This window comes from Sceloporus undulatus, chromosome 8 (assembly GCF_019175285.1).
Source record: "Sceloporus undulatus isolate JIND9_A2432 ecotype Alabama chromosome 8, SceUnd_v1.1, whole genome shotgun sequence".
Classification (NCBI taxonomy): domain Eukaryota; kingdom Metazoa; phylum Chordata; class Lepidosauria; order Squamata; family Phrynosomatidae; genus Sceloporus; species Sceloporus undulatus.
This window is the reverse complement of record NC_056529.1, coordinates 6,291,703-6,314,282: the sequence shown is the minus strand read 5'-3', so window position 1 is coordinate 6,314,282 and position 22,580 is coordinate 6,291,703. Positions and strand designations below refer to the sequence as shown.

The following is a 22,580-nucleotide window of genomic DNA, read 5'->3' as shown; positions in this document are numbered from 1 at the left end:
GTTAATTTATGTAAATCCTCTGCCTTGTGCCCCAGACACCAGTTGGAAGGACTCCGTTCACCTAATCCACCACTGGCTCTTAAAGTGTGCTGGGAAAGGGGGCTTCAAGTCAAGAAACATTGCATAGATAAGTTTCCTTAACTAAGTCGGAGCCCAGCAAATTATTCTTTCATAAAGCAACAAGGCATATCCATAATCACTGAAGGAGGCAGTGAAGCAACCAGTTCAAGAATGAATGTGGTACTCACACTTGTTGAAAGACACTTAAGCATCACTGTAGTGCCAATAATACTCAGAGGAATGGCAATTTTAGTCCGATAAAAAATAAGGAGTCTTGTACCACCTAAAAGATCAGTTGTTTGTAGATGGGATGATGATGATGATGATGATGATGATGATGATGATGATGATGATGATGATGATGATGATGATGATGATGGTGATGATCGGAATTATTCATTAAGTGGAATGAATTGATTGCTGTTGCTCCACCTTTGGATTTGAGTGTGGTGTAGTGGTGGCTGTTGTACAGAAGGAGGCTGTGGAGAAGGAGGCTGTTGTGCAGAGGCTGTGATAGAAGTAGCACCACTACAGTTTGGAAAAGCTGTGTGATAGTGACTGTCAAATGCACATTTGCTACTGAAAATTGGCAACAGAGCTTCTATTGCTGGTGTTGCATCCTTGCTGCTCACGTTTCTTTATGTCCTCTTCATGTCTGAATCATTGTGTCCAAGTCCTAGTATTTGCTTAAGGTTCATATCATTGCAGTTCCATTCCTCCAAGCTGCTTGCTTGGTATGTCTGTGACAGCTGGCAGAATGTATGTAATATCTCATATGATATATCGTACAACTCTCATATGCATCGTATGATACCTCCAAATATATCCATCCAATGAGAAGAAACAATCCGGTTCTTTCAGTGAGGAGAGGATTAACTATACCTACTGTTATTAGTTTTGATAGGATGGTTATTAACTCAATATATTGGTTTTTTTTATTATGATAAACTTCATACCCTCCGGCCAAATGTTAAAGACCGAAAAAACAGGTCTGTTGGTGGAGGCATTTCTTTTCCAGAGGTGAACAGCTAAACTAATGAAATGTGTTCCTCTGTTACTCCCAATATTATTTCTATGATGACATTTCCTTTGTCATGCAAATAAGATTACAGAAGGGGAAAGAGCCCATGGTGTGTTGGCTTTCTGTTTTGTCATTTGCCTTGACAATATTTAACATCCTGCCGGTTCTGATGCCTCTATTAAGTAAATATTAGATGTTCAAAGTCGTATAATGGGTTCAGATGGTAGATCGGTGACATCTCCCTCTCTGTACAACATTGTCTGATGTAATCAAGTAAACTTCATTCATAGTAGATCAAAGCGAACAGAAGGCAGCAGTCTGAACAGCCCATCAGTGGAAAGTGGTTGCTTTTAGAAAACCTTTGGCAAAGGGAATAAAATCACTCAACTAAGACTTGCAGGCTGGAAACCAACCAACCCAACTCCAGCATTGTAGGCAAACTTTAGCATTTCCACGAAGAGCCAATTGTCTGCAGAGACTGGGAAAGATGGGGGTACTGTCAGTGCATTCTGCTTCAAGTGTCAATGTCAATTAACAATTATAAGCTGTGGGTCACAGCAAATGAAATCAGACTTTAGAGGAGATGGTGCCACCTAAACAGCCTGGCAAGGTTGCTTTCCTAAATACCCATGGCTGCATGTGACAAATTTTGAACAGCAGCCAGACTGAAGTGGGGAAATCTTTGAAAAACAAGTAAGAGGACGTGTCCCGAGCTCCCAGCATCCATTCCCCCAAATGACTTGTTTCAATGCACATTTCAATGTCTGCTGCTCATCCACAACCCTTAATTTCCTGGGATATTAAAAACTGGAAATATTTATGGAAAGGGGAGATTTAGTCCAATTCTCTGTCAATGTAGGTAATCCACCAGCATCTAACCCAGAAAAGGAGAGTTCACTGCCTTCCAAGATACCTGTTCCGCCATTTGACAGTTCTTGCCATTTGGAGGTTCTTCCTTTAGTTTAGTGAGACTCTCCTTTCTTGTAATTTAAGTTGATCTGTTTGGATCCTGTCCTGGGGAGCAGCAGAAAACATGCTCACGCCATCTTCTGTATGACATGCCTATCATATAACCCCTCAGTCTTTTCTTCTCCAGGCTGGACATACTCAGCTCCCTCACCTGTCCTTTATAGCACTTAGTTTCTAGTCCTTTCACCATCTCAGTCACCATCCTCTGGGCTAGTACCCACTTATCAATTCAAAGATGTAGACTGAGTACATAGAGAGATCTTGTAGTACCTTTGAGACTAACTGAAAGAAAGAAATTGGCAGCATGAGCTTTCCTAGACTTCAGTCTACTTCCTCTGAGGAAATATCTATCTCCTCCAGTTAATGGTCCAGATAAGCATAAGTGGGCAGGATGATAATTTGGGTAAAACCATATGGCAACTTTATGTTCATCTCAATATTAGTCTATTCAGCTGAGCTAATTACCAAGCAAATGAGCCATCGTGCCAAAGAGTCGTGCTTTTCCAGTCATGTAAAACATTCTGTTTGTCTTTAGCTTGCTATTTTTGGCCATTGCCAAACCCTTTTTAATTCTTTAACCTCACTGCCCTAGGGCACATTTATTATGATGACCTTTGTGATTTTGTTGTTGGTAATATGAGGCTACATCTGATACCAGCGTATCATAGGTGCCTATAAACAAATCACCACGGCCAATCAATTTATATTGCAGTGAAAGCAAAGGAGGCCTGGATAGCGAGAGCAAAGCGTGTGAAAGAGCAGGGAAACAGTTTGCAGCCAATTAATTCAGTAGAAGGAAGAGAAAAGAAAAGGAGGAGGCAGAGAAATCCTGTCCTACCCAGTAAGCTCAGGCAAAAGCAAACTGCTACAACCCCTCCTAGCTTGTGTATTCTTTCTCATGGATAATCTTTGCTAACTGGACCACATTCTGATGTTGTTTAACTACTTATCATCAGTGAAATGTTAGAGAGTATGTGGTTGTACAGACTGGCACTTTGTGCTGGCCTATACGCACAGTGAGGGCTGAGTGTCTGCAAGCTTGAAGCCCTTACCATGCCACCCAGGTGCCATTTCGGCACGTACCTGTCCACACAGTGCACGCCATGATGACACACACCAGATGCAGCACCCAAATGGCACAGCACAGAAGGGGCATTGTCATGGCATGCCGGCACACCTATGACACCCCTCCCAGGATGCAAAAAGAAGCCCCTTTTCAGGGCTTCTTTTTGGTCCCTCTGGAGGCCGTGGCATGTGGTTGCCATGGCCTGAATCTGGGACAAAAAGGGGTGGCATTTAGCCACCCATCCATATAACTCCTATATCGTCTGTACCAAGTCATCTGTAAAGGATTCTAATTGTCCATTCATAATCCAGACAAAATGCTTCGTTTTTCCCCAGTGATAGTTCACACCAACATACTACTGTTGGGAAAATCCATTCACCTTCACATAACAACTACTGCAAAAATTGCAGGCAAGCTTGGAGGCAACATGGAAGCCTGAGGGTACAGGTGGGTGGTGCATATTGTCCTGCTACTCAAAACATCTCAAGGTTTTAACCATGCGTGCTCTACCTCCATTGCAACAGTGGAATGGTAAGAAGTTAAATAGGTATCGTTTTTCTTAATACACTTCTTAACACCTTAATGTGATGACTGCAGATTTCATAGGGGAGTGGTGGTGGTGGATTCTGTGCATGAAACAATATGAAGCAAGAATATTTTACAGCAGGGCTGTGTGTTTGGCTGTCTGCCTCCTGGGGTTTTCTTCCGCCACGATTCTGTAAAAACAGTAATGACATTTTTCCCCATCCCAGAGTCATCAACAATCATTTCCTCTCTGCTGTTTACTAATTGCCTTTTATGCCAGACAGCTGGAGCTAGAGTCCTCTTAGGGATGCATTTGCTTCATTATTTTCTTGTTTAAAAAGTTATGAGGACAAGTCCCGGTGTAGCTCTGCCAAAATATGAATTCCAAATAATAAAACCATGGAGCAAATTCTTTTCCGCCTCAGCTCTATACTTTGGGATTCATAGGAATTCAAATCCGGCACAGAATGACATAGGAACATATGCCGTCAATTATTTCTTACTTTTTAATACCTTATGGACTGGCTACAAAGAGACTGCCAAATTGGGATAGTAGACATCTAGAGGGCCGCATGGTACCCCCCTTCTCTAGCTTAAATGAATATGCATAGCCTCTTCAACATTGTCACTGTATGGCCATCATGTGTCCTTGTGTGAAAGAAACATAGGACTCTGACTTCTCTCTGAATGCATGGAATGAATTTCTGGGAGGGAAAAATCCATGTCCATCACATGCTATTCCCACCAAAGTCATACTAATCTACAGCTCAAGAATTTTGTCAAGATGAGCTAGCATACATACAAAGCCAAGTTCAGCAGTTAGGTAACTGTTTTAGCATTTAAGCAATCCTTGTAAGCAATGCTTTTAATATAATACGTTTCAATAATGCTGTTGATCTGATTTATTAGCAGCTCAATTTTACTTCAGTAAGATATGCATGGTTGCAACTTTCCTCTGTGTCCAGATAAGAATCATACTTGTCTAGAGTTGAAATAAATAAATGATGAATAGCCAAAGTATAAAATATTGAAAAAGGAAAAGGTCCCTGCTTCAGGCATACAACCTACAAGAGAGAAGCGGAGGGGAAAGAGAGAGACAGAAAAGACATGGGGGAAGGAAATAATTTCCCTCTACAAAAGATTTTACTCACCACACGTACCTGTGTGCTCCAGCATTAAACACACAGAAATAGGGGCATGCTTGTAGCATCTCAGATTTCAAAGTTCCCACCTCTGAATCATTGCCATGATTGGCTCTAACATAAAGCAGAGTGAGACAGTCACTTTTGGTGGCAGATGCTGGAAGGCAGCAGATGTCAGAGGAGAGGCTTCTGTGCAAGAAGTCCTCTGTCTCATAGTCAGTGCCAAAGAAGATTCACCTGCCACTCCAGTCATCTTTGGCATGTGGAGTGAGAAGGGACAATATCTTGTCATTTACCCCAGATAGCAAGATATCTCTGGTGGGTCGTAAGCATTGACTATCTGCTGCAGAGTTACACAACTCTAAAGCCTCTACACTTTCCCCATTTTGCACTCATTCATTTTGCATCTACTAGTAGCCCTTTCAGAACCTTAATCCTGCATTCATTTCTAAATTACACAGGGATCCAACACACATATAGTCTATTCTCCAAATATCCCAGTTTAGCATGGACTTTCCCGATTAATCCTCTGCTGTCCCACGTTTGCAGTTGCTTCTAAAAAGTCCTATGTTTCCCCCTTCTCTCCCAGGTTTCCCCTTTGTCTTCAGCTTACTTCAGTTGTTTGAAACTGAATTCAATGTTCAAAAGGAGTTTGCATTCAATTAACTCAGCAGTTTGGAAAGGAGAAGATGGTAAGAACCTTGTCCTTCCCAGACTCAGGCAAAAGCAATTCTTCCTCATTAATATCCTTTGCCATCTTGACCACACTCTGATGTTTCTTGGCCACATGTGTCTCAGTTTTCCCCTGCAAAATGTTGCAGGATGTGTAGACACTGTGGAGCTGCTACTTCCATTCGTTGTCCCTTACCATTGACTTGAAGTGATAGGCACTGCAGTCCTTCAGTATTTGGAAAAGCATATTACTCACCCACTATATCATCATAGTGAGCAGGATTTTGTACGGAGGAGCCTGGCATGTTTATATCACAGGTGTGAAGGCCTCCTCTCCATGAATCTCAAAAGTACAAGAGTGGCCAGCAGGCATGTCAGCCTTGGAGAATACAGTAGCTAACAGATGTGACCTTGGTCCCCTTCCCATGTTTCATAAGCACCCAGAATGTGATGGGAAGCTACTCCCCATGGTGCCTGATATTTGTTATAGATGGATAAATGCCAAGAGGCAGTTGAACTTCTGAATGCAAAACAGGCAACTTTTTTTTTAGATTTTTTAGGCTGATCCTTTCAATCTGGGCAAGAACGGGTTCAGTCGCCTGTGCTGCTTGCGTTGCCAAAGTAACTTTGACGCTAAAAGCTTGCGCTGGTAAGCCCACATGACCTGTAACCATGGAGATCTTATCCCTGTAATTTGCAGCAATGTGATTTCGCTGCTCCTTCCTTAGAGTTAGCAGCATTGGAGTAAAGCAGATAAGGAGAGGAATTAGTTAGAGAAGGGAAATATATTCCTTCTCATTTTCTGACCAGTGCTGACTACAGTGGCTTAAACTTGCCCACCAGAGATGCCCAAATGGTATTACTGGAAAAGGCTGTTCACAATCCATCAAGATTAGTGGAACATCTCAGCAGAGTCTGCGCATGATGACCGAAGGGCAAGTGTTTCAGATAACCTGGCTGAGGTGCATACACTGAACTAACCACCAAACCACCCTCTTATGGGGACAGAAATGTGTGAAACAGTCTTCAAGCATTCTCATTCAGGTGTAGTATCAAAGTGAGTCCCATGCCTCTAATATACCTAGGCAGCAGTACAGCAAGAATGGAGACAAGCATCTCATGCCCATTGCTGGTCCTCTCTAGTTATTTGAAGGGATATGCTTTTTCTCATATAATGAATTAAACAGTAAAATGAGCCTGCAGTCACAAGAACGCTTCCATGGAAACTGATGCCATTGAAACCTTCAGAGAAAATAATTTTTAGTGTGTGATGGAAACACTTAGCTATGGGAGCTTCACTTTCAGAAATCTATTGTTCTTGGCTGCCTTCAAGTTAGTCTTGACTCATGGTGACCCTGTGAATGAGACATAGCCAGCCTCCCATCCTCTACCTCTCTGCTCAGATCTTGAAGACCCAGGCCCATGGTCTCTCTTATTGAGTCTATCCATCTGGTATATGGTCTTCCGCTCTTTCTAGCTTCCTCAGCATCATTGTTTTCTATAATAAGTCATGTTTTCCCATGATATGGTCAAACTATAAGAGCCCGTTTAGACATCTCGGCTTCCAGGGAGAGTTCGGGCTTGATCTCTCAGGGACCCAATTGTTTGTCTTTTTGCCCATCCACAATATCCTCAGCTCTCTTCTACAGCACAACATCTCAAATGAATTCATTTTCTTTCTGTCTCCTTTCTGCACTGTCCAGCTCTCATGTCCAAACATGGTGATGGGGAATACAATGGCTTGGATGATTCTAATTGTAGTGTTCATTTATATATCTTTACTCTTCAGGATCTTTTCTTGTTCTTTCATAGCAGCCCTTCCCATTCCTGATCTTCTTCTGATTTCTTGATTGCAGTCTCTGTTCTGATCAATGTCTGATCAGAAATCTAGCTCACAGCAAAAAGGCTCCTTCATCCCCCAAATGCACATTCTCTCTTTTGAGCCTAGTTTTCCCCCCACGGTGCTGCTATCACCAAGACAAACCCCACCCTTAGCTCTCTTTAGGAATTTAGCAAGATCAGGGCACACAAATCTGCAAATGGAGCAAGAGACCAGGCACACTGGCCCTGTTTTCCCAGTTGTGCACCAGCCCTATTACTATATTCTGACCCTGCCGTGTTGAGCAGTGATATCCAATGAGGATTCTACTCACATTCACTGGTGGAACTTCAGCCCAACATTGGGAAGAAGGATGTCTCCCAATCATAACCAGGCATCTAAATGAGTCACGAGAGAGCCATACTTTCCAAACGGAGAAATGATACAAGAGCCTATTAGCATCATTGTTCCCCGATTTGGTTGGCACTCTTTAAGCATTTACTCTCACTATAATACTGGGCTGGGAAATTGTTTCAGTTAGCCACTAATGACTGTGTGCCTTTAGAGAAAATCTAAATGAAATTGGGTATTAGGCTGGGGACAGTCTCAACAATCTTTCATTTGGTTGAGCCAGAGAGCAAGTGGCCAAATATGTTGGGGGAAAGGGGAAAAGGCTGGAGGGGAAGGATAACAAAATCATAAGAATCTGTGGTCTTGTCTACATGAGTGATTTACCCAAAATTTCCCTTGGGCTCAGTGTCTCTTGTTTACGTGAAGCAGGGCCAAAACCCTGCATTGGGCACAGACCCGATTCAGGCTTCCCTCCCTTAACCTGCATTTACCATACTCGACTTTATAATCAAAATTATTTGATTATATCACACAGGGAAAATAAATAATATAACAAGCAATTATAATATAGCAAACAACAACTATCAACTAAATAAAGACTTAAGAGAACTAATCCAGACCTTATGATCTATACAGTCACCTCTCCCAATGCGCGGATGTGAGATCCACACCCTTGAATATACGTGAAGGGGCGACCTCCGCTGTTTGCATGTTATTTTTTAAATCTGCCACTTGAAATGTACTAGCATTCCAAGGGAAGTGTGTATTGTTGTTTCTGCATCTCAAAACAAACAAACAAACGATGTAACTTAAGCCTGTGTTCCTGTATAGGTGAAGGAAGCAATGCAAAGAATCCATGACAGAGGCAATATAGGAAAATTGATTTTGGATGTGGAGAAGACACCTACCCCATTGGTGAGTAGAAAGAAGTGGGGAAACCCCTCTATAGTTTTTCAGCTTGAAAATCCTACATGGCAGGAAACTACATGTTTAAGGGACTGTTTCTCTCTATAGCATCCCAGTTATAATCAGGAGTGGAAGGAGAAGATGCATGGGCTGGAAAGGGGTTTAAAACCTAGTTGAGTCATGCTAGTGGTCAGGTGGAGTGATGGACTGGCGCTGTTGGCAGGAGTCTGTAGCATGCTTGTTTGGGAACCTAGAAATATTCCCAGTTTTTCCACTTTAACTGGAGGTCCGGGAAAAGCTTGGAATATTATGTCGGGAAGTGTTGACCATCAAACTGTCCTAATTTTTGTAAGGACAGTCTTACCTTGCTCCACTTTAAAATATCCCAGTTTCTCACTCTTCCTCCTAGTTTCTTCTTTTCTCCTCATCTTCCTTCAATTGCATCAAACAAAGTTCAGAATGCAAAAGTAGTCTGCATTTACTTATCTCAGCAGGGGGGAATAGAAAGGAGCAGAGAGGGTGGCATCTTGCCTTCCCTGTAGTCACGGGCAAAAGCAAACTGCTGCGTTCCCAGCCTCCACAAATGTGCAGGGATGACTGAACTATCCATGCAACACAACAACCTAGTACCACTTATCAAGCCATTCTTTGTCACAACCCCTGGAATCCCATCTCACACCCCCTAGAGGTGTGGGCATCCCATGTTATGAACCTCTGAGTTAGATAGAGACACCAGAATTAGCAACAGAGATTGGCAGTGGCTTTTATTTCCTCAGCCTGGCTGGAAGCACTGGAGGACCTTCTGCATGCACATGGTGCATTCTCTGCCACTGACTTATGATCTGGTGTCCTATTTTAAACGGTGTTCTGTTTTAAACGCAGATGGCCAATGACAGTACAGAAACCAGTGAAGCTGGTGAAGAAGAGGAAGATCATGAGGGGGACACTGAGAATAAAGAGCGTATGCCATTCATCCAGCAATAGCTGCGAATGGTGGGAATGAAAGCCAGGAGCAACGACAGAGCAGAAGAAGGGAAGAAGGCTGGGAAAATCCATTTTGTGCACCAGTGAACAAATGCTCTAGTACAGTGTGTGTTGTTGTTTTTTGTCTGCAGTCAGCTGAGCTGTAAGCTGTTGATCATTGATGTTTTGAACTCAAGTGCCATTCCCACCCAGTACAGTATTATGACATTCCTTCATGTGTTCCTCACTTTGCCTGTGACTGTCCTATTGAGTTATCCTCTAAAGCCTTATTAATTCGGGGGCAGAAACCTCTTCTCATGTGGTTTCAAAAGCAACGTGATCAAGCCAGTTTAGAAGGTTTGTAGGCTGGTACAGTGAATTTTTTTAATGATGTGGATAAAAAAAGGATCAAATGGTGAGCTCACACTTTTCCACTGGGGTTGTCATTTTCTGGAGGTGGAAATGGAAATGCACATTCATTTTTGGCATTGTGCATTTGATGTTGTGTAATTTGGCAACACCAAGTATACATACAGGCAAAAGTAGGTTTGATTTTGATGCAAACGGTTTTCCTTTAAAGGATGGCATGAAGTGGGCATGAAGTGGCCCTCCAGGCAAATGCGTCTTTGCCTAAGGCATGCATTATTCCTTATTTCAGGAGTGGAGACTTTTGCACTATAATTCCTGTAATTCCTTGCCATAATCGAGTGATGGTTTTGATTCCAAAACATGTGAAGGATTAAAGAGTCCCTACCCCAGTTTATGTGCGTTGTGCAACAAAGCTGAGACACCCACTCTCTCCACTACAAAATGGCAATATTTAATTGGGCAACTTGCAGTCCTACATATTTTTATTTTTATTTTTGGCCTATAAATCCCATCAACCTGAGCCAGCATAGCCAATGGTGTGGAATTATGGGAGCTGCAGTCCAAAAACCTCCAGTTGCCCACTCTTGCTTTTAACTGGCTTTTGAGTGTGAACCAGCCCAACATTAATGATAGCTCGATGTGCATAAAGATGCACCTATGTCAAACTGCCTAGAGTACAGAAGTAAATCTGTACATTCATCTGCATAGAGATTCTGGAGAGAATTCATTTTTTTGAGCCACAAAGTAAGGCTGCTGATAGGACAGTCGTCCATCCATCCATCCATCCATCCCATTCCCTAGTGATGCTTCATCTCATAAACAAATAAGTCCCTCTTAATTTCTCAAGAAAAAGAAAATACCTCATTTGTACTATATTGTTTGTTGTACAAAGAAATAGACTAGAAAGATACTGAGAAGCACTGATTGGTATAGTTATATTACAGTAGTGGCCAGAAACTCACTAGTGAACTGAAAAGTGATTCTGTCATGGTGCCAACAAATAGTTACTATTGGTTTAGGTTTCTGTTACCTTATACAGAAAACCCTCTACAGGATAACATCCTGAAAGCTCTTTTATCACAAAGAAACATAGAATTTCCTCTGGAAAAAAGGTGCACTCTAACTATGATTTAGAGGCTTTTCAACCCATTTGGACAAATCTGAGTTTGTTGATCCAGCATCCAGGCTTCCGAATGGGGCTGACCTATTTTTCCTAAGCCCCGAGTAATTTTTTCCCCTGAATCCAAAGCTTTTTCTGGTACGCTGTTCTAAATAGAAACTGTGCCAGAACCCAGGGGAAAAAATCCTAGGCCACAATGCCTTGCCCTTCCACATTAGTACCGCGCATCAATGCCTGTGTAGTTCAAAGAAGACATGCCTTAATTATTAACGAAAATACCTTATACCTGTCTAGTTGAACCATTAAATTTAACACCATTTTCCTCCCAAGGACAGTGCAAGGGAAGGGTGGGTGGGATAACATTTGCTAACGTTTTCCTGACATGGACAAGAATGGATGAGTTTGGATGAACATGGTATGCCACTTTCAGTAATCTCATCCTGTTACATTTTCTAATTTCCCTCCATTTGTATTCTATGTACAACTGTGTTTATGTAGTCGTTAAAAACAAACGGCCTTGGACCGTAAATCACTATACGGAGATCCTACTGGAGTTTAATTTAAATCAGCAAAGCTACAAATACAAGCAAATTAATTTAAAGAAGAAAAATGCCAAACCCCAGGAGCAAGAGGGAGGTAGAAGGATCTGTTGTCAAATGATAGAGGAAGAAGGGAAAAAACGACAGCCAGATTTGTATGCACAATGTAGCATAATTGCATCATTTTTGCATCTTCTTTCGCCACCGTTGCTCATGTCGAGCAAAAGTGCCATAGTAGGCTGCACTCTCCAGTTGGCCTCGAAGCAGTTTTAATGAGGTAGGCCAAGAAGAAGGTGCGGGTTGAAGAAACCCATAGCATTTAATGGGCAAAGAAGTCTTAGCTGTAGTGAGGAGATGTCCGTGGCAGAGTATCTGCTATTTCCCAAGCCCTGCCTGCCTGCTTTAGCACCATCCTGACAGCAGACCTTCATTATGGTCATTATTTCCCCACCCACTTAAACTAACACTTCTGCCACATTGCAGAATTAATGCAGTTTGGCACCACTTTAACGGCCATGGTTCCATCCTGTGGAATCTGGGGGTTTGTAGTTTGTTGTGTCACTGGAGCTCTCAAGTGGAGAAGGCTAACTAGCTCACAAAACTACAAATCCCCAAATTCCATGGCATTGAGGCGTGGCAGTTAAAGCACTGTCAAACGGCATTAATTCTGCAGTATAGAAGCAGCCTTGGTTGTGGTTGTGACACTATTGCCATGACAGTAACTCCCATCCAAACCCATTTTCCTGGGTATCAACTGCTTGAGGACAAGAAAATCCATTCTGCCGACAAGTAGTATATGAATGAATGGCATTTCCATCACATTTGGCCAGGCTGAGCAGTAGAGACTACTTAGTTTATATGACTAATACAGGATTCCAGCCATTAGACCTGGGAGAAACCAAAAATGGCAGACGTTTACTGCTGGAATTGGCCTTGTGTTAAAGTAATTATGTACATTACTTTTCTGCATGGTACACACATTCCTCAAGCCCCTATGTCAACTAATGAGCATTAGTTCTTGCTACACCCTGCTTCCCTTATTAATACTTTGCCTGAGCAATTTTTAAATTACTTTTCAGCTCCGCATTCCCAGGTGAGCCAAAGCTATCCAAAAGAATACACACATACACACACACCAACCATAGCCACAAAAAAGGCAGAGAGCAAATGTTGTTCTTTGGCGTGAGTTTCCTCAAAATAGCTGCCTGACAAGAATCAAGATAATCCACTTTCCCTTGTGTAATCTAATGAAGCAATGAAACCAGAAGCCTGTTTGGCACCAGATCCGGGGTGTTGCAAATCCACTTTGGAAATGCCTTGAAAGGGTTTGTATTTCACTTGCTTAATGCTATATAATTTTCCCAGGGGTCAATTCTTGTTGGTGAAGGTCCTAACCATGCTGAATTTGCTCTTTTCTCTCTCATTGGTATTCACAGAATCCAGTTATGATAATAGGAGATACTGGTTGCCCCGCGAAGTGAAATTCACACACACATTCACATACAGAGAGAGATAGTTTGATCTCATTCTGAGTTCTGAAGCAATCAAGGGAAAAGATGGAAAGAAGGATGTTCACTTAGAGATCCCAATGGTTGGAATCAATCCAGAAGGTTTTCAACCTCTAGGACCTAATCTAGAGTTTAAAATGAAAGATATTTTTCCTACAGTGAAAACCTAGTATTCATTGCAAGTGGGATCAAGCCTATGTTCATTCATGTAGGCAGATCCATGCATAGATTCACCCTGAATTCTGCACTCCATAACCTTTGGCTATCTTGCATATTCTTTGCCCCCTTCTCTCAAACTCCTCACACAAAATGTCATGATGAGTAAAATGCCCAACACTGAGTGAAATGTCCAACATTGAGAGCACTCCAAGATCATGTCCTTTCTCATTGAGATGGATGGAAAATCAAAATCAGATCATGTTATGTCATATTAGTATGGATCAGATGCACACTTAGAATTCATCTATTCCACATTGAATCAGTGTGATATACAAGGGGGATAGCTGCTAGTCTGAATGCTCCTCTCGAATTTAAAAATATCAATACAAACCAACACACAATATGTGAAAAGTAGGTCCAGGTCTAGCCTCTGTTGGTATGGTAGGTGTCCATATGGAGGATCATCTGATATGGCAGAACAGTCAAGAATGCAACTTAGTTGCATGCGTTTAGAAGTGGTACAGTCTGGCAGGCACTATGGCCTGTGTTATTGTTTCTCTCATATATATATATATATATATATATCATCTTAAAATAATAATTTTGACACTGGCCCCAAATTCCTAAGGACAAAGCATAGAATCATCTTTCAAGGCAGCAGAAAGCCTTTGCAAAAACAAACAAAACAAGATTAGCACAATCAATATTATTGATATTAAGGGGGATGGCATCCTTCTGTACCTCTCTTTATCACTGGACCACTGTCTAACTGTTTGCTCTCACTAAGCGAAAGCAAAATATTTCCCAATTTGGATTACAGAACTGTGAAGGCCTCTCTTGAACGTCTGCCTGAATGAAGTGGACTGAAACATTTGTTTTAATTGTTACTCGTTGCTTTAGAGCTTTTGTTATATTGTGCCTACCAAGCAAATGATGTTTACATAAAAAATATAAATAAAATATTAAGCATAGCATTAACTTTGGCTGACGGTGTTTAATCTGCGGCAGTGTTCCTGGCAGAACAGTAGCTCAGAGAGGGATTACAGCTCAATGGTAGAGCAGACGTCCCCAGGATCGAGGAAACTCAGTAACAAATTGCATGCAGATATGGAAAACATTCCAAGGTTGTGGATGGAGCATACATGAAACAGTCCTTCTGCTGAAACTAAGCAGGTCTGTATGTGGTCAGAGGCTGGATGAGTGATTAATGTGGCATCTTCATGGATGAGACTGGATGAGTGACTAACTTGGCATCCTTGCTACTTTGGGCTCCATGATGGAAGAAAAAAAAGCTACGTCAGCTTGAATACCTAGAGGATGGTAACTGTTTGGGTTAGCTGTGACCAATATTTCATCTGATGGCCAACCTTCTGATGCTGAACCTCTCCCCCTCCTTTTTTCTTTGACAGCTAGGCTAGTCCCCCTATAGTGATATGGTGACTCAGTGGTTAAGATATTGACTCTGACAATTGCAAGACTAGCAGGTTGATGTCCAGGTGACAGAGTGAGCTCCCATCACTAGTCCCAGCATCTGCCAACCTTGTCAAGGGAGAACCTTTACCTTTATCTTTACCCCCCCCACACACACACACATATCAGATGCATGGTATACCTTCAGGGCCATACACAAAGCTTGGTGGAAGGTGCGAGAACCTGGGCTTGGCTGGCATTACCTTCAACAGTCAGGGTTACCCCACTTGTCACAATGAGGCAGGAGAGTTGAAATATGTAATGAGTTGTGTAAATGCACAGAGATGCTGTGGCTTAGTGGTTAAGATGCCAGTTCTGACGATCAGAAGATTGGAAAGTTGGCAGTTCGAGACCTGGGTGCCCCATGATGGGGTGCACTCCTATCACTAGTCCCAGCTTCTGCCAACCTAGCAGTCCGAAAGCATGCAAATGCCAGTAGATAGATAGGTAACACTTGAGAAGATAACAGTGTTCAGTGCAGTCATGCTAGCCACATGACCAGCAGAGCAGTCCTTGGATAATGCTGGCTCTTTGGCTTAAAAACAGAGATGAGCATCACCTCCTACAGTTGTTTATGACTAGACAATCATGTCACGGGACACTTTTACCTTTACCTTTTTGGGTAAATGCATCAAATAAATAACAAAAGGTCCAGTTAGAAGGATTTCAGGTTGCATTTGGAAAGTCATTTGCCTGAAATCTTGGAGAACTGTAGTCCTTTACAGATTAAAAACACTAGGTCAAGGAAAAAGGCAGGGGTGATCGGCTGGGAAAGGCACCAGATATCTCATGCTAAAAATAAAAAAGGACATGTTGAGACCAATTTTTCAATGGCCATAGGAAATCATGAGAAGATTTGTGAGATCATCTCCAAATCCAAATACATCTAATAGTAAATAATTAGAAGACTTAAAGGACCATCTCCAAATCAAAATATTTGCCTACACAGTGGTTTCGAAGGACAACAGATAATAGACACTGAGAGACACAGAGAGAAGTGTCAAGTCCAGCAGCTAACCAATTTCAAAAAGTTAAAACTTCAGCACACCTTTATTCAGTATTATAGTTCCATGCCACAGACGTTCATTGTCAGAACTAAACAGCAGATGTTAACATTATCTAATTAAACTACACACCTTTTGAAATTCATGGCAAGCTGAAGCCTTATTCATTACAACTAATAGATACATTTTCACCTCTCACTCCCACACTGCTCCTTCCTTTGTTCTTGCAACCAGGCGCAGAAATGATTTTGAATAGGCTTGACTCATGCCTGCCTGTCTTCCAGAGTTATCTCAATGTCTGTGGCTGAAATCATCGTGTCTTTGAAATAGCTTTACTACGACAGAACCCATCACTTCTCCTTCCCAGTATTTTAATGCAGGACAGTTGCATGTGCAACTCGTGACAGGAAGCAACTTGGGAATTGGTTAGTATTTTCCACTTTGCATGACTCTTTGCGTGACTCTACTGCTCAAGGTGCATTATGTAGAACCAGCGTGGCAAAATATCAGAATATTCAGTGACATGAATCAGCAAACTTTAGACAGAGAGCTCTAGCATTCCTTTTAATTTGTATGAGATGAAGCAGGTCTTGAGCAATATGTCCGGTGGCAACATTAAGAGGGCACATGGGTTGTTGACCACACCAGGTGATGCCCTAAGGAAGGGTATGGAAATTATGATCTATGAGTAACATTAGTACAAAACACTAAGGATTCTGTATGGTGTGGTATAGGAGGAGATCAATATAAGGGTGATACCATGAGTTACCGCACCGGGTGACACCAACCCTAGTGACACCACTGAATATGTCTCCTGTCCCTTTGTATCTCCGCTGTTTTATCAATTCTGTTCTATATTTTGTTCTCTCCAGCTCTTCTGTGAGATACCATGCAATGTCATGACAAGAGTGTTGCATTTGGATTTGAAAGATTGCAGTTCATATCCTTGCCCGGCTATGATGCTTGCTGGGCAAATGCAAACCTGTCATGATATACTACGTCTCCTTCGTCTCATATAGAGCATTGTCTTCTATAAAATAGTGATTGTAGCTCCTTTAGTTCATACTTCTCCAAGAGACACTTGGATTTCTGGCGATGGCACTCAAATTGCTAGCGTTAGAAGGGCCATTAAGCTAGTTAAACCCATATCTTGGCAGTGGAGGAGAAACCTCTGATCAGGGAATATGCCACATGCATTGATCAATGCAAACTGTAGGTATCTTTTCTCCCTTCTTTTCAAAGATCATACTAATCAATTCATCAGGCAGCCTCAGGATAATGCAGTTCCTTTCATCTGTTGCCCACGTAAAGCAGATCTTGATGAAAGGCTTCTCCCAGGCCTCAAAGGAATACAGACTTTATTCAAAAGTAGGATGATAATGCTGTATGAAATGATTCAATATATGTGCTCTTTGCCTGCCGATGTGATAAATCATCTTTGTAGAAGGAAAAAAGAAATAACAGCCATAGAGATTGTGTGTTCTGAAGCACATATTTTCCAGACACTCACCTTTTCTATATTGCAGGGCTGTTTCACCTATGCTGGGATGATGTCAAAAGGTAGTGAAAGACTGGTCTTCCCTAGCCCCAAATATTTATCTTAATGTAGGGATGGAAAGACTATTCATAAACTGCTAAAACTACTTGTTGCTTCTTTAGAGAAGAAAATTAGTGAAGAATTGCATTCTGCATCTTAAGTCCTGCTTAAAAGCAATGTTGGAGGGGGACAATTAACATCCATTGGGAGGGGGGCTCCATATATATATATATATATATATATATATATATATATATATATTCTAGTGCCGCATGGAAGGAAACTTACAAAATAGACCAGAAGCTATAAAGCTGAAGCTGAGCTCACCAAAAAACAGATAGGACAAGCCTAAGACATTTTCTTTCCTGGGGTAGAGCAGCAAATGTCACCGACTACTCATCCAAGTGAAGGTGCATAGTACCAAAAGCCAGCCAAGCTATTCTGATACAAGAGACAGAAAATCTTCCCATTCCTGGCAGTAAAAATCCCATGACACTCTGAACATGAGAAGCAGATGGGTATGCTTAGTACTTGAATGGAAGTCCACCAAGAAATACCATGGAAAATAATCCTGCATGAAAGCCCTGAAGAGCTGCTATGAGCCACAGTTTCTAGTACCAGGCCAATGGTCTGATTCAGTTATAAGGCAGCTTTCTGTGGTTCTAACAAATTAAATAATTTATAATTTCTTGCCATTTCTTCAAATCCAAAGGCCAGACGTCTATGAGGGACATTTGCATGCACATGTCTTTTTTATGTGTGGGTGCCCTTTTTTGGGGTGCTGCTGGAGTTGGTATTCCTTTCCTCCTTCTGCAGGGCCCAAAGCTTTCCATCTGAACTTATTATAAAACCTTTGAAGCTACTCAATATGGTTGTTCTGTGCTCTGTGGCATGAAGGCAAGATTGGAGAAGCATCTGGCTACATCCTCTCAGCCAGATGCACAATGATGGCTATGGAGAGGCTACTTCTCCAGTCCTGCTTGCTTGCTGTGAGAAGCACAGAATGGCCATGTAGGGTGGCTTCAAGTAAACACAAAATGGCCATGTGGGGTTGCTTCAAGTTGAGGGAAGAATAAATGGCTCTCACACTACATTGAGATGTTGGATTGAGGCCAGTGTCTGCTCTCTGAGGCAACTGCCTCACTCTGTCCAATACTAAGGGTGGCTTTGGAAACAGGCACAAAGAGGACCCTTGGAAAGACAAAGACACCGTGGCAATTCTCTTGGCCTCTCTCGCACTCTCTTTCCTCAGTGAGCAAAACATGACACAGCCATCCAACGACAACAAATATCTACATCCCTGTTCATCAGAGAGAAGCTCTTTGTTCTATGTCATTTTTAAATAGGCATCACAGCAGCCCGAAGTTAATATTTTCTGACAACAGAGACACGGAGTGCAGGAAAGAAACAGTGATGCTATCTCACTAGCCTGGTGTTTTTCAAATGGCAGGAGACATCTTCACCTTCCCTTCAGAAAATCTCAGGTGGTATGAAAGTATCTTCCTTGTACACAAGTATTTCATTTGTCCCATTCTTAGATTAGGATTCAAATAACTTTAGCAGGCATGAGTGGTCCCTTCATCTTAAAGGATATCAGAGCTGACCCATTTCCCGATGCAAGTGCTTAGTTGTGCAAGAAAATTATAGCAGTGAGTGACCTCTCAAAGTAAGCCAAGAGCAATCTAGTTCATCACACATCTTGTCATTGATTTATGAACTTCGCTGTCACAAGACCTGGTGATGTGCCAGACTTCGGATGGCTTTGTAAAGGGAATTTGACATTTCATGCACGAGGTGGATCTGTTGCTGATCTATCATCAGCGGCTGTTAGTCATGGTGCTGACTATATGGAGGCTCTAGATCGGGGCAGGCAGCTCAGGGCTCTCCAGATGTTGCTAGACTGCAACTCCTATCAGCCCCAGGTAGTGTAGCCAACATTATGTGAAGGCAGGAGTTGCAGTGTAGACACATGTGGAGATCCACAATTTGCACCCTTGCTCTAGTCGCACAAACTATTAAAACTATTAAAAGCAATTAATGACTATTAAAAGCAATTGCTGGAGAGCAGCCAGAGCAGGGATGGGGTGGAGGCTATTATTTGCAAACCCTGCTTGTGAAATTGCAACAAACCTTTGTGGGCCCCTCCATACCCTCCCATATTTCACCTGATCCATCAGGGTTTCTCTTCTGCTTTTGGGCTCTTAATAGCAATCTCACCAGATACACACACATTTGCTGTGATGTATAGAGAAAGGAAGGATCAATTCAAGAAATACTTTGTATACACACACACACAAAAAGTATGAGGTCGCATGGGGTTAAAACCATCAGCTGGTCTCATTTCTCGTCCTGCTTGCCATTTTTCTGAGCGTTTCCCCTTTCTAACAACCGTGGCTTTTTTTCATTTCCAGGAGGTCATGCTTGGCTGCGCTCAATCAGCCCTATGCCTCTTGCATCCCTTTGAGAAACATTTCTGTCCCCGTCAGAAAATTCATTACCTTTCAGGCTAGACTGCGTGTCATGTCCTTGCCAAGTACCATTTGCAATTGAGGTCCATGCTCTTCACACTCCTTTTCCTAGGTGGATTTCCTCCCACACTCCTTTTGATGCTGCTTCTAACTCGTCCTTATCCCTCTTTTTAGAACATAAACGATGAGCTGGGGCTGGAATTACAGGTTGGTTTCCAGAAAGAAGCTCCAAGCTGAAGCTGAAAATATAGCTTTGGGCAACAGCTTTTCAGCAGCAAGAGGTACAGAACTTGAGGGCCACTTACTGTCTGATGAAGGGTCCCCCACATTCTTAGATAGTTGTGGAAGGTATGTGGCCCTCGATGTACTGTACTGCAGCTCCCATTATCCCTAACTAGAACAGACAATGGCAAGGGATTTGAGAACTGGGAGCCCAGCAATTGGGCCCTGTTCCATCTCCCAGTACAGCATATTAACTGCACTGGTGGGACATGGAAGATCCCTCATGCAGCACATATGAGGAGAGATGTTCACTTTAAGTGTGGCTTATTTAATTACTTGCTTACTTTCTTACTTACTTACATGGTGCAGCGGTTGGGCTACAACTCCAGGAGACCAAGGTTCAAATCCCTTCTCAGCCATGGAAACCCACTGGGTGATACTGGACAAGTCACACTCTCTCAGCCTCACAGGAAGACAATGGAAAACCTTCTGTGAACAAATCTTGTCAATAAACTCAGTGATAGGTTTGCTGTAGGGTCACCGTAAGTCGGGAATGACTTGAAGGAACACAACAGCAAATCGCATCCTTTAATTTAAAATTCCCAGCAGGACTCAAATATGTTTTACTTTGCCTGGACCCTTCCCAGACATTTCAAACTTCATCCAGAGACCACAATATCTCCCCCCTCACACACATATATCATACAACAGTATAATTTTTCAATTCAGCTCTTCATCCAATGTTACTATCTTTCTCTTATCTTTTTTTGTTGTTGCTCCAATTGACATGAACTTCAATTTGATGGAATCACTGAGGCAGCTTGCAAAGCAAATGATGTGTGAACATGCCTATCCTGCAAAATGTACAGATGTTGTCTCACAACTTCTGGCTGTGCTGCTTTCGCCCTCCTACTTGCCATAGGTTCTGTAGCCCCAATGCCACAGATATCCATTCAGACTAAGTTCTTTGATAACGATGCTAATATAAAAGAATTCTGAACATAAAAACAAGCAATATGTCTAGGATAGACATCATATTCAGGAACTGAAAAGAAACAAAGGTTTGAGTGCCTATATGAAACACAGAACTAGACACTTAACAGATGCCTACAAAATGCAAAAACTGTAGTACCACCAGGTCTAATTTCTTTCAGATGCTGCCGCCTTGAGGACAATCAAAGTTATAACTGTTCTTGTCGGACTAATTCTGGAGCCTGGCAAGGAATCTGGCCTGACAGAAACCAGTACTGTTTAATGAAGTTTAATGGCGTAATGGAGCCGGACATATTAGTGGGGACTGCCTGAAAAGTTGTTAAGTATCACCCTGTTGTTAGGGAAGTTACAGGAAAGTGTGCTATATTTTGTAGGGAATAACTGAGCATTCACCTTGGAGGAGAGAGCAAAGCGAAGCCAATGCCTTCTGCCTCTCCATTCCCAGTGGATATAATCTAGATCATAGCAGGATTGGTACAAATCCATAAGACATCGTCTGCTGGTCCTTGGTGAGTTTCCAGGAAATGGAGAAACAATTGCAGGTACTAGGCACAAATATGGTGCCACTCTCTGGCATACTGCAAAAAGATAATTGTCAGTTATCCATATCAAGTAGTCAGAGAAGCATTGATCTAGGTGACATGAAGATCTGCCTCTTCACTGCAGAAAGAGTCTGGTTTGACACCGCTTTAGCAGCTATGGCTCAATGCTATGGGATTCTGGCAATTGTGGTTCTCATTGTTCCATAGCATTGAGCCACGTCTGTTAAAGTGGCACCAAACTGGAATATTTCTGCAGTGTGGAGGCAGCTTATGTAAGAAGGAAGACAGAAATTGTGAAAGAAGGGAAGAACTGAGTTTGTTAACTGAGGCATATTTGTATGACCTTTGGAAGGAAGAACATGCATTTTGTCAGACATAAAAAGCTCAGGTTTATTGAGAAAGCCTGGTATGCTCTTTTGAACAACCACCAGTCTCTCTGGTGTCTTCACAACAAGTAATGCTTTGTGGATGGACCTTGGAGAGCCAAGCCCCTGCAGAAAGCTGAAGCATCCCATGTTGTTTACTTCGTTCCAGAGCTATAATCATAACAAAGATCTATGTGACGAGACTTACCTACGTGACCACAATGTGGGATCTTGGCCATGTACCAATGGGAGTTGAATCCCAGCAACATCTGAAAGGTTAAGGTTTCTCATCCCTGTTCTACAAGACCTAGGAAGCTGCTAACATTCTCAGTTGCTTCCTGTTGCACCCAGAAGGAAATACATAGGGTTAAATAATGTCATCCCACCATCATTCTCAAGGTATAGCTCTGTTTCTCCATCCAGTGTTTTTGCAAATCAATTGTAAATCGTAATTCCCATATCCCACTGAAAGTAATGGCAATACTTGTGACATAAATAACTAGCAACATTAAAAGCGTACCTTTAAGTTACAGCCATAGTCATGAGCATCTAATTCTACATTATAAACGCTACAGGAATTTTGTCTGAATAAATATATCTCACATTGGATTGTAAGCCTGACAAATTCAGTGGGTCAGAACTAACAGGAAGTGTAAGTCTGGAAGGGGAAAGAACAGAGAACAAGAGAGCGCCTTATGATGAAGCCAAAATGAAGGAGTTCACTCAGTTCATAAACAAGGAGCAGAGCCAATTCTCTCACTACACTTTTATAAAGCCCAACACTGTCAGT

At 42.1% G+C, this 22,580-nt stretch overlaps 1 protein-coding gene across 1 annotated transcript in view; it reads left to right on the top strand.

The window, feature by feature from the left end:
- The window catches only part of VAT1L (vesicle amine transport 1 like), a 40,273-nt gene extending 26,110 nt beyond the window's left edge, over positions 1-14,163 (top strand). Inside the window, exons 8-9 of the mRNA XM_042438480.1 lie at positions 8,457-8,540; positions 9,414-14,163. Coding sequence (XP_042294414.1) covers positions 8,457-8,540; positions 9,414-9,515 — 186 coding nt within the window. The 3' untranslated portion in view covers positions 9,516-14,163. The remainder of the gene's footprint in view (positions 1-8,456; positions 8,541-9,413) is intronic.
- The last annotated feature ends 8,417 nt before the right edge of the window (positions 14,164-22,580 follow it).